General features: G+C 45.4%; 1 protein-coding gene across 3 annotated transcripts in view; it reads left to right on the top strand.

Annotated features, from left to right (window-relative positions):
• The window catches only part of NOS1AP (nitric oxide synthase 1 adaptor protein), a 140,105-nt gene that overhangs the window by 21,786 nt on the left and 98,844 nt on the right, over positions 1-19,475 (top strand). For 2 of the 3 annotated variants that reach the window (XM_019530726.1, XM_019530725.1), the window contains exon 2: positions 7,264-7,335. In XM_019530726.1, coding sequence (XP_019386271.1) covers positions 7,264-7,335 — 72 coding nt within the window. Of the gene's footprint in view, positions 1-3,615; positions 3,640-7,263; positions 7,336-19,475 lie in introns of those variants that run through there. The other variant, XM_019530727.1, reaches the window with a different exon arrangement.

Raw genomic sequence — 19,475 nt, 5'->3', positions numbered from 1 at the left:
CAACATTTGCTCACTGCTTCTTTCACTAGCTGAACTCTGGGCGTTGAGATTTAAATTAAAAAAAAAAAAAATTACCTCTCTAGGGGAGAATAGTCTCCTGCTCTCATTGTTCCTGGTGCCACGGTGCTCACAAATCCTTTGGCAGGGGAAGGATAGTGGGAGATGCCGTTTGGCTGTTATGGAACCGCGTGAAAGAGAACGCTGTCCAGATGACAATCTAATCCCATTCCACAGGGAATGGAGCCTGTAGCGCTCCTGGACTTGGGCACGTTACCAATCCCACCTGGACTTCATTTAAAAATAACAAAAAAGGAAATGGACAAAGGAAGCTATCACTGGCTCTTGTTAGTAAATGTTATCTTTTTGAAAGCTCTGCAGTTAATAAACACTGAAATCTTAGGATGGCCAGAAGTGCCCTGTTGAGGTGATGTCGGTAACTTGGAATTCCATATAAGAGGAACCTAAATCCAATTCTCAGAAGCCGGCGTATACTGAAGTTAAGGTTGCATGGGCAAACTTAACTCTTCCCTTTGCATTTGGGCGCCGTATACGTCCTATACAATCTCTGCAGAATGGTTTTCCTGCAGCATCGCTGCCCTGCAGTGTGCGGTGGATGAGGCAGCTATTTTGATAGCTTAATTTTTTCTATGGACTGTAGTTGGAGCCAAGCAAATGCCATCTCCACTGAACGCCTTCCTTCTGTTCTCCATCCAGTTCTGCACAAAGATAAAAATCAGTATTGTAATCTTGTAATTCAGGCTGGGTACACAGTGGGTATGTGCAGGGGCAACGGGTGCCTATGTGTTCCCTGACATGTAGTGCTCTGCTCTGCTACTAAACATACTTTGCATAGCTTTTTTCCCATTCATAAATTCCTGGGTGGGGTGTGTACATGTTTAAGAAAAATGATAAAGCAGTGGAATCCCATCACGTGGCACTAGCCACTGGAGCAATGCGGAAAGGGTTTGTCCTGAACAGTTTGTGTGCTTAGCAGTGCAAACACTCCTGTAAAGTCCCGCTTCCCAAAGTTGGAAATCTGAGTGCAGTTGCGACTTATCTTCACCTATTATATAGACCTTACTTGATTCTGAAAGAACCTGACTCATGTAACATTCACAGGAAGTGCCAGTTCATAAGAAATACCACCCCCCCCCGCTCTTCCTTAGAAAAAATCCCTGTCCTGAATGATGTATATGTGATGTACGATGTATAGTAATACATATATGTGCATGAAACACATGGTCGTGTGATCAGATCTGAAATGGTGTTTTTACTGTGTCCCTAAAGGTTACACCCAGGATCACAGATCTCTCCCAGGTTTTGAGTAGCTACTACACACTATGAACATACAGCAGCTGAGCCATGAAAGATCACATCGGTATATTTATTGTGCCAGAAGCATGGGCATGCATAAGAGTTGTAAAGAAAAAATTGGTCCCAACCAGTATTTGAGTAAACAAGTTTTTCCCTCCCAGTTCTGATTTCTTGTCCAGACAAACACACAAACAAAACAGCCTTCTTGTTGTCAGCTCGGTGACAAGAAGGCGAAGAAGATCCCCTGGAATCTGCCCCCACCAGTGTTCAACCAGCGGTAGTGGGTGTATGTGTCCCTGTGTGTGCTGCAGACTTCAGTCACCGCGTTTACTTGAGTCTAAAAACAAAACAACCCTCGCCCTTGCTTTGGAGGCTTGAATTAAATGTACAGATTTCAGCAACAAAAAAAGGTTGAAGTTTGAAAAAGTTGTAATCAAACCCAGAAGCATCTGTCAGCCAGGAGAGCGCTTGGCCAACCTTGTATTATAGCAAACACTAGGCACTAAAATCCCAAGAACCTGTGCATTTGTCTTCTTTTTTAAAAAAAAAGAAACATTGAAGTAGCGACTTCTAGAAAGAAGGTACACTGAATATCAGATTATACCTGTTAGCTTTGGACATGAGTTGTCAGGTTGGATGAATGGCTCTCAGTGGGCAAATAACTTTTAATTTTAATTAACAATAAAATCTAATTTCAGGAAGAGCTGCCAGAGTGCTTGAAATATTGTGGTAAATAAACAACTTTCCAGCTCTAGGTGCTGCAGTGGCATAAGGCCAGGCCAGTCAGTGGGAAAGAATTATTGCTCTCTTTCATGCCCTGTTGTCTTATTGCTTAATTTCAACGTTATGATTCATGCGTCAGGGAACATTGTAACATGCTTCATCAAAAGTTTTGGGAATTAATCCCCATAAATCCAGGCTAGCAATGAGAAGGGGGCAAAGATCCTGTGGCTCATTAATCTAATGGGAGTCAAAAGTTTCCTGAATGTTTCTCACATTCATTTATTTTCTCTCACTGCTTGTAAAATGGCTCTGAGGAACATCATTCTACCAGAACCGTATTTCACATGGATTCAAGTCGGTGTGTGTCATTACGAGGACAGCCAGGGTTCTCAGTCTTTTTAAAAGATTTTGTTCGGGTTTGGGAAGATGTCTCCTGGCAAATGTTCATGCCAGCTTTTAAGGATAATGTAAAACTGATGGCTTTCAGTTACTTCCCCAGGGCAGGGCAGCGGGGGAGCTAAGCTCACTGTCCTGGCTAGATTTTGATCCCAGACAGCCCTATGTCTCCCTGCAAATTCCAGTGGATATGGAACGAGCTGTCACTTTAAGCTCTGATGTATTGTTGCTGTGTGCTGTTAAGTCAATGATGCTTTGTAGCCTCAGAGGTGGCTGCAGTTAACTTTGTGCAATGGTTTGCATGTGTTTTAGGACCCTTCAGCACTGATAGTTGCTATAATGATGCACTGCAAGGTTATTTTCCCACATGGAGGTGAGAGAATTTTGTGGTGGGTGGGGAGAAACAGAGGTGTGATGGGTACTGTGTATGGATACATAATGCAAGCCATAGACTTGAAAGCCAGCCAGCTGAAGCGGCAGCCTGGCTAGTAGCCAGACTAGAAGGACCATATGACTTATGCCTTTATGGTATACTTTTGTACAAAATGGATCCCTTCAGTAGGTTAGGAGTTGAGGCCTACCAAAGCAGTACAGAGCATTGGGATGCTCCCTGAAAAAGAGTTTACTTATTTCCAGGAAGAGCACAAAACAACTGCAGATGCTTCCTCTGCCTGAATTAAGGGTGTTTGTACCCAAAAGCTTGCAAAGAAGAATTTTTTACAACTATTTTAGTTGGTCTAATAAAAGATATCGTAGTTACCCAAAGAGCCTTGTTTGCTTTTACTCCTCTGAGCATTCTGGAGAGTATTTACCAAGCTTTATGTGGGGAGTGAGCCACATGTAGCGCATGGCAACTTCAGGAGTTTTGGCCTCAAAAGGGTTACCCTAGCAGGGAAAGTCTAATGCAGGTTCCATATGGAGATGATAAAGTCCTCTTATCTGCCCCAATCCCTGAAGTAAAAGCTAAATCCCACAGGGAGCTGGTGGAGGAGGGGCATGGCTGTGCTCCAACATGCAGGGAAAGTGCTTCTGTCCATCTGTGAGGATGAGGAAAGCAATTGTACTAGGAGGGGGGGGGGCTGCAGGAGCTGCAATCTGGCTGTCTAAGGCAAGGTCTGCGCACACTAATCTGACAGCAGAGCTGCAGGGAAGAAGCTTTATCTCTGCAGAGCATTCTGGAGCCAGCTCGTATTGCAAAGCAGCACTGTAAGAGGGGCTGCTCTGGGGGCCTGGCTGGGAGACTGCACTAGCCTAATGGGGTTGGAAGCCAAATTGTGTTGCTGGCTTCCATATTGAGCGTTGGGGAGGCTAGAGCTGTCTATTGTGCCTGGGATTGATTTCTGGTGGAAGCCAAGGCTCTGCAGGGACAGGAGAGTGGTTTGACCCAGGGCCTCCTGGGATCCTAGAGGAGTGCTTATGGACCTTGCAGAGAATGGAGGAGTGTTTGGGGCAGGGGGTAAGTGGCTCAGGGACAGGATCATGGGAGCAGCAGGGGTGGGAATGGGTCTCCAATGCACAGAGCAATGAAGTATTGCTGTTTCAGGCATCGGTGATCTATGGTCAAAGGCATTTCAGGGAGATGAATGGGTGCAAAGCAGCTGCACCTCAACCATCCCTTTGCGTTGCTCAGCCCCAGCCCAGCCCAGCAGGAAGTGTGTACATTGGATTGGGAAGGAAAGGGGGGGGGAAGAGGATCTATTTACTAAGGAAGCATTTTAATGGAGGCTGGGTGTCTCCACCCTCCCCAGAGCAGGCTGGCCCACCCACCCACATATGAGTAGATCCCTCTGCCATGCTGCTCCCAGACCTTTCCAGCCCTATGCTTTTGCTCAGAGCAGTGTTTGTTGTTCCTTATTGGTGTTGGCTTGTGTTGAGGTGACATGTAGTACATGAGAAGGGGACAGGGATCAGTGCACTGAGTGCCTGTCCTTACATTAATCTCCAGTGTGGCGTCAGATTGCAGATACTGACACAGCGGCAGGACTGCCTGCAGCCAGCCCTTTGCTCAGGATACCGCTCTCCAGGCTGAGCTGGAGATGCTCGGGTATGTCCCGGAACCAGGGCTTCTTTCTTCAATGCTGGGTGCAACCTTGTAGCTTGGAGCCTAAAGCAATAAAGCCATTCATTTTGATGTCTAATTTGAATCCATGGGGGGTGGTGAGGATAGCTGGAAAGAAAGGGTTAACCTATCTGAGGTTAATTAGTGCTTACCGGGTTAGTGCCTTGTCTGCCTGTGGGGAGTGCTGAATTCACAACTGTAGCCACAGAGACAGAATTTAAGAAAGAGATGCCCGAGCCCATGACTTAACTCCTCTCTCCCTTTGCCCTAGGCTATTGTAAAGATAAATGCATTAAAGATTGCAAGGTGCCAAGGTGCTTGGGCTATGGAGAGACATATTGGGACCATAGACAGAAGGTTGCAAGGTGCCAAGGTGCTTGGGCTATGGAGAGACATATTGGGACCATAGACAGAAGGTTGAGGATGGGATAGTTGGTATCATCCCCCATCTCCCAAGTCATAGAAATCATAAATCATACAGAAGTAGGCCTGGAAGGGACCTCCAGAGGTCATCTCTTTTAGTTCAACCCCCAGTTGCACTCTAATGTCAATTTACCCTGAATAGAAAAGCCAAAGGTGCCATGTGCTTATAGCACTTGAAATCAAAATCTTTGAATTCATCAAATCTACATATTAACATTTGTTAATTTTCCTATGGAGGGAAGGTCTCAGGGGGTGGGGGGAGGGAATGGATCTGTACTACTTCATTCTTGCACCCTGTTTCTGCTGTAGAATGCAGATTTGGACAGCATGCTCTCTTCCTTACAGGACTTCTGCTTCAGGACTGAGATCTTTTGAGCTATCTAGCCTGTCTGGGTGCCTACTCCTCAGTCACTCATCATAATGGAACGTTTAGTGTCCAGATCTCTTAGGCAGCTTCTGACTCAGCTGGCACCACTGCTTCTCCTGCTATCACAGTGCCACTGCCACCACTGCCCTCCCCCCAGCTGATTTTCCTCACAAGTGCCACAGACGTTCCCTGTCACTAAATTGCTGTAATTGTCCAGGTTTTGTCTGCTAGATCTGGTCGCTTGGCAGGCTGCATGTGAGCCATGCAGCATATGCTGCTAATCTCTGTCCTAGGCAACGTTTCTATTGTGGACAAAATGGGTATTAATAAGGCTTTACATGGCATTTTGAAATCCTTCCGCAAAAGGAACAATTCGAGCGATGTTCAATGAGCTGAAAACCTGTATGCAAAGGGCTGTGCTGAATTGTTCATCTGTTGCATTGGGGGAATTGCTGCTCTGTCAGGTTTTTCTTTTAACCTCTCCATTAACGATCTTAACTAGGAGCAAAGAGCATGATGACAAACTATCCTGATTACTAGATGGGGAGAATTTGCAGGTACCAGTCAGAGAAATAGGCTTAGAGACCTGGATTGAGAGTAAGATGCATCGTGGTGCAAAGGTGAGGGGGAGCAGGGGGAGAGCAGAAACACTTAGCAGTAGCAGTGAGTAGGAGTGACGATAGCGACCAAGTTGAGGAGAGACTTGATTGACAGTTTTCCAGTGAAATGAAGGAATTAAAGGCCAACTGACTGACAGATCTCAAAATTTAATTGCAAAATAGGGAAACTTCCTCCCTTGGGGTATTTTGCAATACAGACATCCCAGATACTTGTCCATGGTGTTCATTATCTTTAATGATCATTGAGAAGAAAATAAAAAATGTAGTAAAATGTACAGATGAGGATTTGATGGAGTGTTAAAGTATGATGAGGTACAGGTCAGTTATACAGAACTATCTGGGTTATTAATAAGGCAAATGCGGTCACATAACATTGTTTTATTAAAGTCTATGCCTAAGGGGAAAAATAGGTCATTTTGAGGATGGAGGACTATGTTCTTGAAAACAGTAACTCTGGCAAGAACTTTGAGGTCATGATGGTAACTAGTGGCATGTGATGTCCCAGTTTGATGTGGCAACTAAGTCCTCACTTGGATATGTAAGAAATGAGTGGGAGCAGGGTTGTGACACTGCTACGTACAGCCCCGAGGAGGCCATTTGTAGAACAATAATTGGTTAGCTGAGGTCCTTGCTTCAAAAGTGATGTAAGGAAAACTGCAAAGTGTTCAGTAAAAGGAATACATGAGTGAAAAGCTTACCTTGCAACTGTCTGTATGTGTGTATGTGTATTAACAAGGAGGGCAGCTGTAATTGCTGCAATAACTTACCTAGAACATGGGCAGTATTTGCACTCTTTAAATCACAATGGGATCTCTGCTTAATGCCACTGCTTGACTAGAAAGGATTGCCTTGCTGCAGGTATTGTTGAGCTGGATTCACTTCGATGCAGGCAGCCAGACAAAATGTAACTTCCTTTTGGCCTTGACCTTGGAGTTAGCAAAGTTATATATGTGTAGCTGGGTGAATCTGCAGGGTAGTGGGGAGGGAGGAACACTCTGCAGCAATATGAAGAGTGTAAATACCACTTACAGAAGACTTGCTTTAAAATATAGCTCGAGCAATAATGAGATGAAATTTAAGAAACAGAAAAACTTAAGTTGAACATCAAGGGGGGAAAAATTCCAGACTCATGGAACTGTGGAACAATCTGTCAGTGGGAATGGTAGAGGATCCATTGCTTTGGGATGCTTAAAGCAGACTGGGCGAGTGCTGTATATGTACAATGGCGAATGGTCCCCCATTGGCAGCTGAGACATAACGGCCATTTAGATTTCATTTGAACCACTGGGAAGATTCCCATGCGTCTATGGTAGTCTGCTGGCATGGAGGCTGTGCTAATCCTCTTCCTTTTCTTTCCCCAGTACATTGGAAGCCTTGATGTACCCCGGCCGAACAGCAGGGTAGAGATTGTGACTGCAATGCGGAGAATCAGGGTAAGTGTTGCCAAGTGCATTACATTTGCTTCTATGTATACTCTGTTAAAGAGCCTAGCAGGGGTGCTAGGGGGAAGTAAACCAGTATGGTGCTCAGTGACATCTCAGCTCAAGGCTAAACATTTAATTTTGTTTCTTTTAAGCCGGGTCCCTTTAAAACTCTTTCCGACTTAAGACATTGTGCCTCTGTTGTGCTTCTCTTTGTATTATTTAAAGGGTCTGAGGTCTCCTAGATATTAAAGTCTCTCTTTCACCCTCTGGCCATTTGTCCTAGCTGCTTGCTGAGTTCACTGTTGGCCTTGAGACATCATACCTCCATCTTGACTTGGATTTGATGAGCGTCAAATGGTAGCTGATATATCTCAAAAGCTGTAGGTTTGTGGTGAGTGGGCAGAGGGGTAGACAAAGGAGAACTTAAAGGGAAACTTTTGTACCTTTATTTTGGTACATGAAGCAATGAGATGCATATGTAACGCCTTCGAACGAAGTGATGGGAGTGTTACTCCAAAGGTTCTACAAGATTTCTACACAAATGCCTGAGCTCTTACAAGATCTTGTTGCATCTTCAGAGTCTTGCTAGAATGGCACCCCTGCAGTAACCAGGAGGGAGCAGAGACTGTAGGATTACAGATGGCTTGATTTTGGGTATCTAACATTATTTTGCTGTTTCTTGGGAAGGAAGTCACTTTTCTTGTTTATTGAATGTTGCATCTTGAACCCTGAGGTTCTTGCTGTCAGAGGCAATAAGAATGGTAAGCAACATTTGCTGATTCTTACCATTAGAGCACTTAGAGGTGTAGCTAATCGTGTTACTCTGAAGTCAAGTGGAAGGCAGGGTAGGTTTGCGCTTAGTCTAACCAAAGTAGATATATATAGTACAGGCTTTTGTGAGCTGAAGCTCACTTCATCAGCGTGAAAAGACATGAGAAGAAACCTTTATATATATCTACTTTGGTTAGTCCATTACAGTGCTGCCATGTTTAAGAGTTGTGTTCCCCTCCCCGGCCCCCCACCCACCAAAGATCTGGAGAAGCATTCTCTGATACACGGGAGCTACTGTTGGATATTGTTTAGACGTTTTGCCAAAAATAATCACATTCCCAGTGTGTTGCCAGTCAGTGACATAATGGTACTGGGGGACATTGGCTGCCTTGGTGCCAGTATCACTTCTTGTTATGCAAGGGTGTGTGCTGTGCAAACAGATGTGGGTGGAAGATGGGTACCTGGGTGTGGACTTGTTGCTATGGGTAGGCACACTACATATGATGCCAAGTGCTGTTTAACTTCCTGTACAAAGGTGAAACAAAGGAAGTGAACTATTTATGGGAGAATTTTGGTTATTTTTTCACTGCTAGTTAAGTGATTCAGTTTTATAAGAGGCTCATAGTTTGGATGTTGTGCCGCCAGATTTGGAGAACAGGCCTGTTTGGTAACAGATTATATACTAGTTACTTTATTCAATTCAAGAATACACAGCAGTGGGCAATCTTCTCTGGCTTTGAAGGGACTGTAGAGCTCCCTGTTGAAGTTTTGAGGTTGATTGTTGCTTCCAGTCTTTCCAGTGAGTGGTAGGAAAAAAGGAAGTCAAAGGTTTCAGACCTTTTTTGGCTGCCTGAACATCTCTGGTGAGGACATTTTGTCCAGAGACTTCTTTGTGTGGCTTTAGCAGATTTTGAACGGAGAGCGGTAGTTAGCCAAGCTAGTCTGAAGTCAGGCAGAAGGCAGGGTAGGTTTGCACCTTATGAAATAACTAAATTAGAGATGTATAGCATAAGCTTTTGTAGCCAATTGGCTTATATTTAATCAGATACTGTGATGCATCTAATGTTCCAGCTTCTGATGAAGTAAGCCCACTGCCTACGAAAGCTTATGCTATGCATCTCTGATTTTAGTTGGTCTGTAAGGTGCAAACTTAGCCTGTATTCCACCTGATTTTTGAATGGCTGTGGGAATAACCTTCCTCCTGGTGGTTTTACTGCCTGTCTCACTGGAAACTAAAACAGGCGGAGGAGCATGTAAATGGAGGCAGGGTGGGCTGGAGGCGGATAGGCAAGGAAGCCGACTAAACACTTTGTTATCTTAAAAAATGTGTGGTTTGATGCTGGCTCTATCCAGGCTGGCCCATTCAGTCTGGAGCTCAGCATCTGCTGCTCTAATGATAGGTCTTGAGGCTCAGTGCACAATCCCACAACTAACTGAAAGATGCTTATGTTGCAAAGCCACCTCACCTGGGCATCAGTTGTCACTCTTCCTGGCAGGTTTGTACTGAATTTTGATTATTCCATCCATGCCATCCCTTAAACTGATTGTTGAGGCTATTCTGTCCTTAAATCCAAAATTTATTAAATGTTAGCAATACAAAAAGAAAACTTCTTCAAAGAATTTACAAAGGTATCCTTATGTGGTCCTTCCAAATGATATGATGCTCAGCTGACTAGGCATTGTCACAGCACCAGGTGTCTCAATCACAGCAGCTGGGTGTTATTTGCCCTTCTAGCTTCCAGATGTTAAGCTGCTTCTTTGGCTATTTATATGTCCTTATAGCTTTACTTTCACATGATTCACAAGCTCCCACATCATAGCAACTCTCCTCATTTCTTTGTTACCCACAATGTCTCTCAACTTTCTTATCGCTGGGTATCTCATTCTTATCGCCAATTAGGTCCTCTAAGTAGGTCGTTTAGGTAGGTCAGCTAAATAGGTCACCCCCCTCTCCAACTGCCTCATGCTTGCCCCACATCCAGCTAATGGCATTGGTTATGTCAAGGCCTATAGTCTTAGCCAAAGACTGGATAGTCCCTGGGGAAGGAGGCATACTGTCGTCTTGAAGCCACCAGGAGACCTAACCCTAACTTGTCCTGTCTCTTTTCAAACCCACCACTTTGAAATACCAGATCCTTCAGTCTAAATGTCACAAGTTTCCCCAGAGAATACAAGAGCTTATATACAATAAATGGGCTCCTCATACAATCCTGGAAGTGCTTCCTCCTTGAAAAGTACACTAAAAGAAAATAAGCACATTTCACTTCCCTGAAAAAATGAATAATAGTGCCCCTCCCTAAATTTATGTTTCGGTGCTGATAATGCCAGAATGCAGGACAAACCTTAAAGGCAGGTATAGTCACTGCCCAGAGCTCACAAATAAAATTCACTCCCAGCCTTGAAACTGGTTTCAAACTTCCTGGTAATCAGTAAGGGAAATGTAGGCCAGAGTCCATCTTTTTCTGAGAGTTTCAGAGACGCTATAACTGTGTTTCAAACAAGTTACTAGGTCTTGTGTCTTTCCCTCATTTATTTCTGCATTGATCATGCAGTGAGTCAGTAAGTACACCCATTCATTTGGATTGTTTCAGAGTGTCCTGACATTCCTCAGGGTTTAAGGTTGTGAAGTTTCTTGCCAAAACCTGAAAAAATAAGAGACGTTCTCTTTCTAAAAAGCTGCACCAAACATGATCCTCTGTGCTGTAGAGTAAACCATTGTGTGCTGAGACCTGCTTCCGCTTGAACCAAAAAAAAAAAAAAAATCTTGTGCAGGGCTGAACTCTTTGATCTCCTCCTCGAAATGGCTTCACTGGCTGTTCGTTACAGAATCTGACCCTGAAAATGGGCTTTTACGCTTGTGGCCAAAGAAGAATTTAATGTTCTTTAATGGTTTTAATAGTTAATAATTTTGGAAGCCTTTCCCTTGATGTTTTAACCTTCAGCAAGAGAATTGTTGGACATATCTGTGGGTGCCCAGACCTGGTAATAGTTTATATTTTCTCATGTTAGATATGCTATCCTTTCTCCTAAGCATATTTGTGCAAGAATCCCTGGTACAACAATTTAGATCCCTCAGTGGTAAATGTTTGTAGACAGACAGTTGAACTCATATCTCTTTTCAAATATTCCGTGATCGTTATCCTTCTAAAAGGCATTACAAAAAGAAACCCTCAACTGAAAGTGTTTGGGAAGGAACACAGACTGCAACCTGAAAGGGCTAGCAAGCACTCCATAGCTAAGCAGGGGCAGCAATGGGTTTTAGAGGGCCTTAAAAAAACTCTTTGCAACTGAAACCTTTGTTTAATAGCATAAATAGACTGCAATGCGGGGTTAATTATCCAAGGGCAAAGTCTTAAATGACCAGAGAAATCATAGCCAATAATGAGGAATGTGAAAAACCCTGCCTCCCCAAGGGATAGTGCTAAATCAAAATAAGTGTTTGCCTGCCTGTGGTCTTCAACCTAAAGGAGAAGTGTGAATTGTGGAGACAAAATTGTGGTCTGAATGTGAAGAGAGTTTCCTGGAGAGTGTGTTGGTCTGCTGTGTCGGTTCCTGCCCTTTGGAGTGTAACCGTCAGAGGTCAGAAAGAGCAAATATTGATTGGTGTGTTCCAGTTTCCACTGCAGTATATTTTGACAGTGCTTTCATGTATAACCCTTTATTCCTCCCTTTTCTCCCTAGGGTCAGTTGGTTTCTTTCTCTTTGTGGGCCTTTTTCACAGTAACAGAGAGAGAGAGAGAGATTTTTTTATTTTATTTTTTTTTTTAAACATGCAATGGTAAAACTACAAGAATTAGCAGGAAGACTCTGAGCTGGCATAGTTCCCAAGATCTCTTTGAACTGGCTAGGTGTCAAATTGACTCTGTCCCATTTTAAAAGGACAGGGCAGTGGTGGTCTTTGCATTCAAGAATGAAGAAATTCCTTTTCCTAAGCCTCTCTTGTCATGGAAAACTCCTATAGTCTTGTTAGAGTGCAAAGTCTCTGTGGGAAAAGGTACAGAGCAACTTGAAGCGTAAATACAATAAATTGTTAGAGGCAGGGTGCTGTTTTTCTGTGGGCTTCATAAAGCACTGAAGCTATATTAGTGTGACAATTTGTACAATATATGCAGTAACTGGCTTTGAAATATAGCAATGCCCACTTTAGAGAGGAGTAGAACCACAACAGTCATCCTCAACTCAGTACCAGGCACAAACTGGTAGAGAGTCCCAGAAAAAGCACTGCTAGGGTATGCAAGAGGTTCCTCAGTGTGGTCCCTGCAGGGGACTGGGACATGTTTCTTGCCTTTTTGGTGGAGAAGGACTGAGCTTGGAGACACAAGCTCTTCATGTCATGGCATCTTGACAGTCCCTTTTGTCATGAAATCCCACCTGAGTAGGAGTAATGAGGAGTTAGAGGATGAATTTAAGGGATGTAATTTTTTTTGTCTTAATATTAGTAAAGACTTCTGGACAGCAAGATCTGTTGGCCTATGGAGCAGCCTCTGAAGAGAAGCAATGGAAAGCTATATCTCATCATCATGCTCTAGCAAAGAAGAGATTGTCCAAAGAAGGCCTGATTATTGGATTCATGGGATTGGACTAGGGACCTATAGGAACAGCCCATGTTTTTCTTGCTTCATTAAGGGTCGCTATCTTGTTTCTCAGAGCGCCCTATGCCTTTATTGAAGTCTTTGAAACAGGTGTAAGACCTTGTCAGTTCAGGGCTGCTTTGAAAGCCCTGACCACTCCTAACCAGCTTCACTGGTAGTATAATTAAGCAGAGTACAGTTTTGCATTACAAAAGTAGACAGAGTTCCTATGCATTGAAGTCATTTATATACTTGGCCAACATGCAGATACTCAGTGTTGGTTGCAGTGGAAGCAATGGGAAAATAGTTGGGACTGGTATATTATTATTCAGTTAAGCAAATGATGGAAGTATCTGATTGACCATATAAATAGAACACACTGTAGTTACAACAGTGTGTGTAGCAAGGCTGATCGTGCCTGCGAGGCTGAAGTGTGCATTGCTGCTGGTGTTCACAGGGTCCTCACCTTCCTCACCTATGACAGTTCACATGCAATCCATTAAGAGTTCAGCTGGATAGAGAGTAGAAATAAGGTTAGAATGAAATTCTGGGACAGCATGGGCACTGTTTCTTGAAGTCTGCGACTTAGAAAGATTCTTCCATATAGGACAAGAGGGTAAGGTCTGGGAACCTGAGTAACACTTTCCATAGAAGTAACAACACCCTTTCCAAAGAAGGGTGGAAAGCAAGAGTATACAAAAGAACCAAAGACCTGATGTGTCACTTAAGAAAATGGGCAAAACATGCTCTATTCTAGTATCACCTCAAAGATATCCTATGCCACACTAACTGCCAGGGTCCATAGGAAGGAGCCTTTAAGTGAAATGGGGAAAACCTGTTTCTATGGAAATGTAGCAGATATGGTTGTGTGAGAAGTTTTCCTAGGCCTGCCAGCTGCTCTGCTAAGGAGCAAGGTCCCACCACAAAAATCCAAAGGTTTATGAAGGTGAGGTGGGCCTTGGATCCCAGGAAGTCATTGCTGGGAACTGGAGTCTTTTGGTTAAACGGGTATTTCTTCACCTTGTATTTCTATGCCCCATCATCTGAGTCTGAGGTGGCTTTCAAAGTGGGGTTATTGGGGTGCATTCCTGATGGGGAACCTCTTTCTGAGCTCTGGAGGTAGGTGGTAGGCAGCATGGCACTGCTGTCCAAGACCACCAGTCCAACGCACCAGGAAACAGAATGCAGCCCTGGATGGTGGCTGCTGTCGAGAAAGCCAGGTAGCTGAAAAGGGCCACAGGACTAGAGGAGCCTGCTGCTGCCATTGTCTCACCCTGGTAGGTGGAGAAAATATTCTTCTCTAATTACCCAGCAGGAAGGGAGCACAGGCTGCCTCAGGCTGTTCTCTGTTTGTTTCTCCTTGCAGCAGCTGCATGAGTGTGCTAATAGCCAAGTAGCAGCTAGCTATCCAAACAGGGAAGTCAGTACCCTTCTCCATCCCCTGCCGCCTGACATGTCTTAAGGAAGATTTCTGGTTGCTTGCCAGTGCATGGAGAAGAACTATGGAATAGGGAAGATTTCCTAAACAGGGGCACTAACCTAAGGGCCATTCTTGAAAGCAGTGCTTAAATGGCTGGCAACCTAGCTTGTAACCCCTGGGAGGTTTGGGTTGAATCAGGAAGCTTTTTTTCCCCAAATCAAAGCTTCTAGTTCAGATGTAATTATGAATGCAGATGCTTGGGAGAGCAGGCAGAGCAACTTTGTGAGGCTGGAAGGGAGGGGAAGAGTGCTATGCTCCTCTTCCACCTGCTAGGGTGCTACTGGATGCTGCATGGCTGTGCCCAAATTGGGAAGTCTTTGGTGCTTCTCAGTCTTCTGGGGTGGTATCTTGCTGTTTCCTCTGACATTTCTGGCAACTCCCAGGTGAGGTGTTTGTGAGGGTACATGGAGCTGCTGAACCTTGAGGGCTGAGTATAGTAGCCTTTAGCAGCTCAATCTTTTTTTATCCCAGGGAGGGAGGGAGGTACTGCAGGCTCTAGCTACTTGGTGTGTGCACAGTCTCCTTGTCAGCAGGACTGATGAGCAGTCTTAGGTTCTCGCCATCCAGAGACCTTCATTCAGTCAGAAACCTGACCCATCAGGGGCAAAGAGGAGAAAACAACATAGCAGATGTTGCTGGGATTCCTGCTCAATGTGAGCCTGGCCACTGACCTCCTATGTCCCCTGCTGGCAAGGAGACAAGCTGAGCAGCAAGATTGACTGGGGAAATAAGGTTGTGGGCAGGAGACACTGTCCCAGAAATGGGAGGATCATAGCGGTCATTGGACAAGTGTTAGGAGATGCTGACTTGGGGGTAGTGGTATGTGGGTTGGCTTCTGTGCTGTGTGTGGAAGATCAAGACTGAGGAGTTGTCAGCTTGGGTCAAACTTTCACTGCAGCTGAATGTCATGGGCACAGATTAGTGCTACTGTTGGACCTTAGCACTAGCAAAGGAGCCCCTCTCCCTGCACTGTGCCTGTGTGGGGATTGGGTTTTAATGATAAAGTAAAAGTAAAAAGCCCTAGCTTTGTGCTACCTGCCCATACAGTGGAGTCTGCAAGGAAAACTCTGTCCATGTTCTGAAACTACTTACTGCAGTGGGGAGAAGGATTTGCCAGGATGTTGAAGCTGGTTTCTCTCATTAGTTAATGCAGCGAACCTGGCAGGTTCCTCCTTCAGGCATCCTCCCCTTGAACCTCACTGGGTTGGAGGGAAAGAATCTGCACCTGCGGTATCACTGCCACCGCCCAGACTCAGGTCTTTGTCTGGACTCTGTGCTGCCCAGGATACAAAGACCCTGTAGGCCTAGGGGTTGCTTAACCTCCGCAGGATATATCTGGGTGCTTTCTTATAGTCTGAAGCATAGAAAGTAGCAACCCTTAGTCAGCTGAGTAAAGGAAGGAAGAAGGCCTGCCCAGTCTGTCTCAGGCATGTACAAAAAGGTTGGCTATGATGGACAGCGTTATTGGGTAGAGAGGGTAGGCATGGGGAGGGGAGTACAAGTCAGAGAAGTAGCAAAAGAATAACCCTGAGGAAACAGAAGCAGCTTGGTAGCCTTTTGATACATGACTAGAGTACATTAAACTAAGGTCCTAGTTAAGTTTCTGGTAAGTTACTTCCACATCCAGAGAATGAGAGAGAGCTGCGGAGGTCCATGTATCTGTGTGTGTGTTTTAAAATGTCCGTCCCTCTTTCTGGAGGCACCCTCTTAAATAGCCCTCCTGACCTCACCACCTGGACCCAGTCAGGGACAGGTGTCATTTGATGCTGGCCCATCAATTTGAAAAACATCATGGTTACCTATGGGGTGACATGGGCTTAAGCCCCTGCCCCTGGATTGTGAGGTCAGAGCTCAAAACAATAGAGAGGTTACATTCACACCCTCTTACCTGGGGACATTCACATAAGCATTGGCAGCGAGTTGGCTGCCTAGCAGCTGGATTGATGGATATATGAGAGTGAGAGGGGAACAGAACCCCAAAGAGAGGAGGCTGGGAGGGAGTTGTTTTACATCTTCGCTTCAGGGCTAGGGGAAGAGGCAGGAGCATCTCAAGGACAAGAGTGCTGGAGAGTCTTCATAACATGCAAGGTAACAGTGTGGGGTCGATAGAGGAATGCAGGTGTGTGGGTAAGGTCTCCCTCAGGCAAGCTGGAGAAAGAAGATAGTAGGGACCACAAGCAGAAGAAAGACAGGTCAGATTTCTCTTTGAAAGTCCCTTGGTGGTGGGAACTGATCAGTGCCACTGAGGAGATTGTCCACATATGGATCAGAAAGGTGGGTGAGCCAGGGTGGTGGGGAAAACTCAGGAAGGGGATCACATTTCATAGAGAATGTGGTCATTGGTGTTGCCAGCAGGCTAGGTACCAGCGTGGGTGGAGATAGTGCTGGGTCCCAAGACCCGGGACCAGGTCAGAGACAAGGAGGGTAAATTACAGGGCTTGGCTGCTGGGTGGGCCAGGGTCTAGAATGGGACTGGGCAGGGCAGTGCCAAACAGCAGCTGGATGCAGCTCTCACAGTGCAGCAGCCAGGTGCTGAGTCTGTCCCTTCTCTACCTCCAGCCTTCACTACTGCAGGTATCTCCTAGGACAGCAGTTCCCAGTCTGTGGTATGGGTACCACCAGTGCTATGCAGACAGCCTGTCAGTGGTACTCATTAACAGATTTATTATAATTACTTCATATGACAAAATTTGTTGGTGGTACTTAGGGCTGAACTGAAAAAATTGCCGGTGATACTTAAGGTTGTATTGTTTTAAACTGGTGGTACACAATCTGTCAGAGTTTGGGAGCTGCTGTTTTAGGAGCTACCTGCTTTCTCCTCCACGTCCTCACTCCAGCTGCTGCCTTTGGTCAATCCAAAGTGACCAAAACCAGTCGAAAGCTGCAAAAACCAACCATTCTAGCTTAATTGTCTGAGTACATCAGCTCCTTCCCATCCCCACCACCTCCCATCCTTTTCTTGGGGGCACTTCACTGGCTTCTCATCACCCCAGCATCCTGCAGTAGCCATGTCTCTACCCCATCTCCTCTCGCATATCCCTGCCGCTTTTTCTGAGGATGGTCCCTGCATCCTCCTCCTGCAAGTGTCTGACTCCCCTGCTTGGAAGGAGGTGCTCACCAAGCCACAACCTGTGCTTTTCCAGTCACTCCTCAGTCTCACTTGTGCCATGGGGCATTGGCATGGTGACATGAAGGACAAGTTGCCAGCACAGAGGAGAGACATAACAGCGTAACCTCTATGCTGTCTTCCTCCCCCCACCTGCCTTTCATCTGTGTTCTGCCCAGTAAAGCTGCAAGCTCAGTGCAGGGCCTCTCTTCCCATGTTTTTGGGCAGCACTTCCCTTAGAGCTGCTGCTGCTGCTGCTGTTGGGGTTTTATTGTAGGGAGAGAGGGCTATTGATGAGAAGGAGGGACAGTTTCCTTGCAGGACTGATCCAGCTGTAGGAGGGATCCACCCAAGCTAGGGAGGTGGAGGGGGGATGGGCAGTGCAGGGCAAACAGGATTCCTGGAATTCCTGCAGTTCCTTTGCAATGTGGGAGCTGGGAAAGGTCACGTTGAAGTGGGGGAGAGCTGATGCCTGTAAGGTTGGCTCAGCAGGACCCACCCCCACAGCCTCTGCCCTGGTCCCTGTTTGCCCTAGCTGAGGGAAAGTTCCCTGCCATCCCTAACACCAGCAGTGTCTCGCTGGCATAGGGAGTGACCTGTGCTCTTTTGTAGATAAGGCTTTTCTCACTGCAGGCACTCTTAATGCCCTGGATCTCACTGCATCCTCAGCTTACTGTGTTGGGAAGCTCTCTAATCCTTTCTGCTCTTGGAGTATTTATAAGCCTGTGGACTCGATGTGCAGGATAGGTAGGACTGGGACGGTGTCATTGATGAGGGTCTGAATAGTTGGCGTGCAACCTTTTGCAGTAGTTTTGCTCAGAGGCTGCATTAGTCTAAAGGAGCGGTTATTAACTATTTTTCATTTGTGGGCTCCTGAAAATTTTTGAATGGCAATGTTGACCCCTTTGAATGGTAAGTGTCGGTGTTCACATAGTTCTGTTTGATCATAGTCATCTTTCTCAGATCCCTTAGACATAGTCTGTGGACCCCCAGGGGTCTGCAGTCCACAGCTTGAAAACCACTGGTTTAATGCAATAATGCCATTACAGCTTCACCTGCGCTCTGTTTGAACACTGAGGAGGCCAGTGCTGCTGGGTGTGCCGGTAAACTGTTTTGTGGCTCTTTTGCGTGAGGAGGGAAGACTTGGGAATGGTACAGCAGAAACCCATTATCTGTTGGGGTCTGCAGTCCTGATTTATTCCCCAAAGGACCTATAGTTGATTTACAGGCAGCAGCCAAACCCTTGGAGTGCTGGGGCTGTGGCTTTTGGTAGATCCAGATTTAGTACAGAACATCGTTTCACCAGTTCTCAGGGAAGATAGGAGGTTCATAGTATTTCCAGGTCCCAGGAACATGTAGGAGGCAGTTAGGGACTGCGAGGTCAGTGGGGTAGATCACAGCATGAATATCTTTGAGGTGTACTGTGGTGGTTCATATCTCAGAGCTGCAGAGGAAGACCTCATCAGTTTAATTTCCATTCCCACTCAGCAAGGTACTTTCATAACCATAAGCATTGTAGGTGGTGATTGCTGATGATGGCTTAAATTTTTGGAGCAAAATCTTGCTGTAACATGTGGATTGTACAGCTGTGGCATTGTAGCGCAGACAGCAATTATTGCGGCCATCGCCATTCATTTTTGATGCATTCATGCAAATATATGTGCAAATTGTTTCCTCTTCAAGATGCTGGCAGTTGGCCAGCGCAGCCTTCAACGCTACAGCCTACTTGCCTATGTTCTGATGGAATCTTTTTGAGGGGATTCAAAATTCCCGTTCTTTCCTCGTCTTTCATGTATGAGCATCACTTTAATTCTGTGTTTTGTCTGGAGCCAGAAATGCTGAAATCCTACATGAGATGCTTTTCAAAAGCCGCTTCCCTTAGAAATCTTCTAAGATCCTGTTCCTGGGAGATATCCAGCCTGGATTTACAGACCCAAGAGATGCAGAGAAACATTCAAAATGAGCCCCTCTCCCTTTCGAGGCATATCTGATTTTAGTGGGGCACTTGTTTCTGCTTGTGATGCTGAGATGCTGTCTTAGCAGTTTGGAAAATCAGCTGTCATGTGGTTTATTTAAAGCAGAAGTTTTGCATAAACCATGTGACATATTGGATGATCTTGAAAACTGGTGCACCTGGTCAGCTCTTCAGTCAGAATGTGCAGGGCATTTTTTAGGTTCTTTGATTTTAAAAAATCCTGCAATATAACTCTTCCCACAATAA

Source organism: Crocodylus porosus, unplaced genomic scaffold (genome assembly GCF_001723895.1).
Source record: "Crocodylus porosus isolate Cpor-Errol unplaced genomic scaffold, CroPor_comp1, whole genome shotgun sequence".
Classification (NCBI taxonomy): domain Eukaryota; kingdom Metazoa; phylum Chordata; order Crocodylia; family Crocodylidae; genus Crocodylus; species Crocodylus porosus.
Note: the sequence above shows the minus strand (reverse complement) of the source record. Positions and strands in the feature narration are given on the sequence as shown.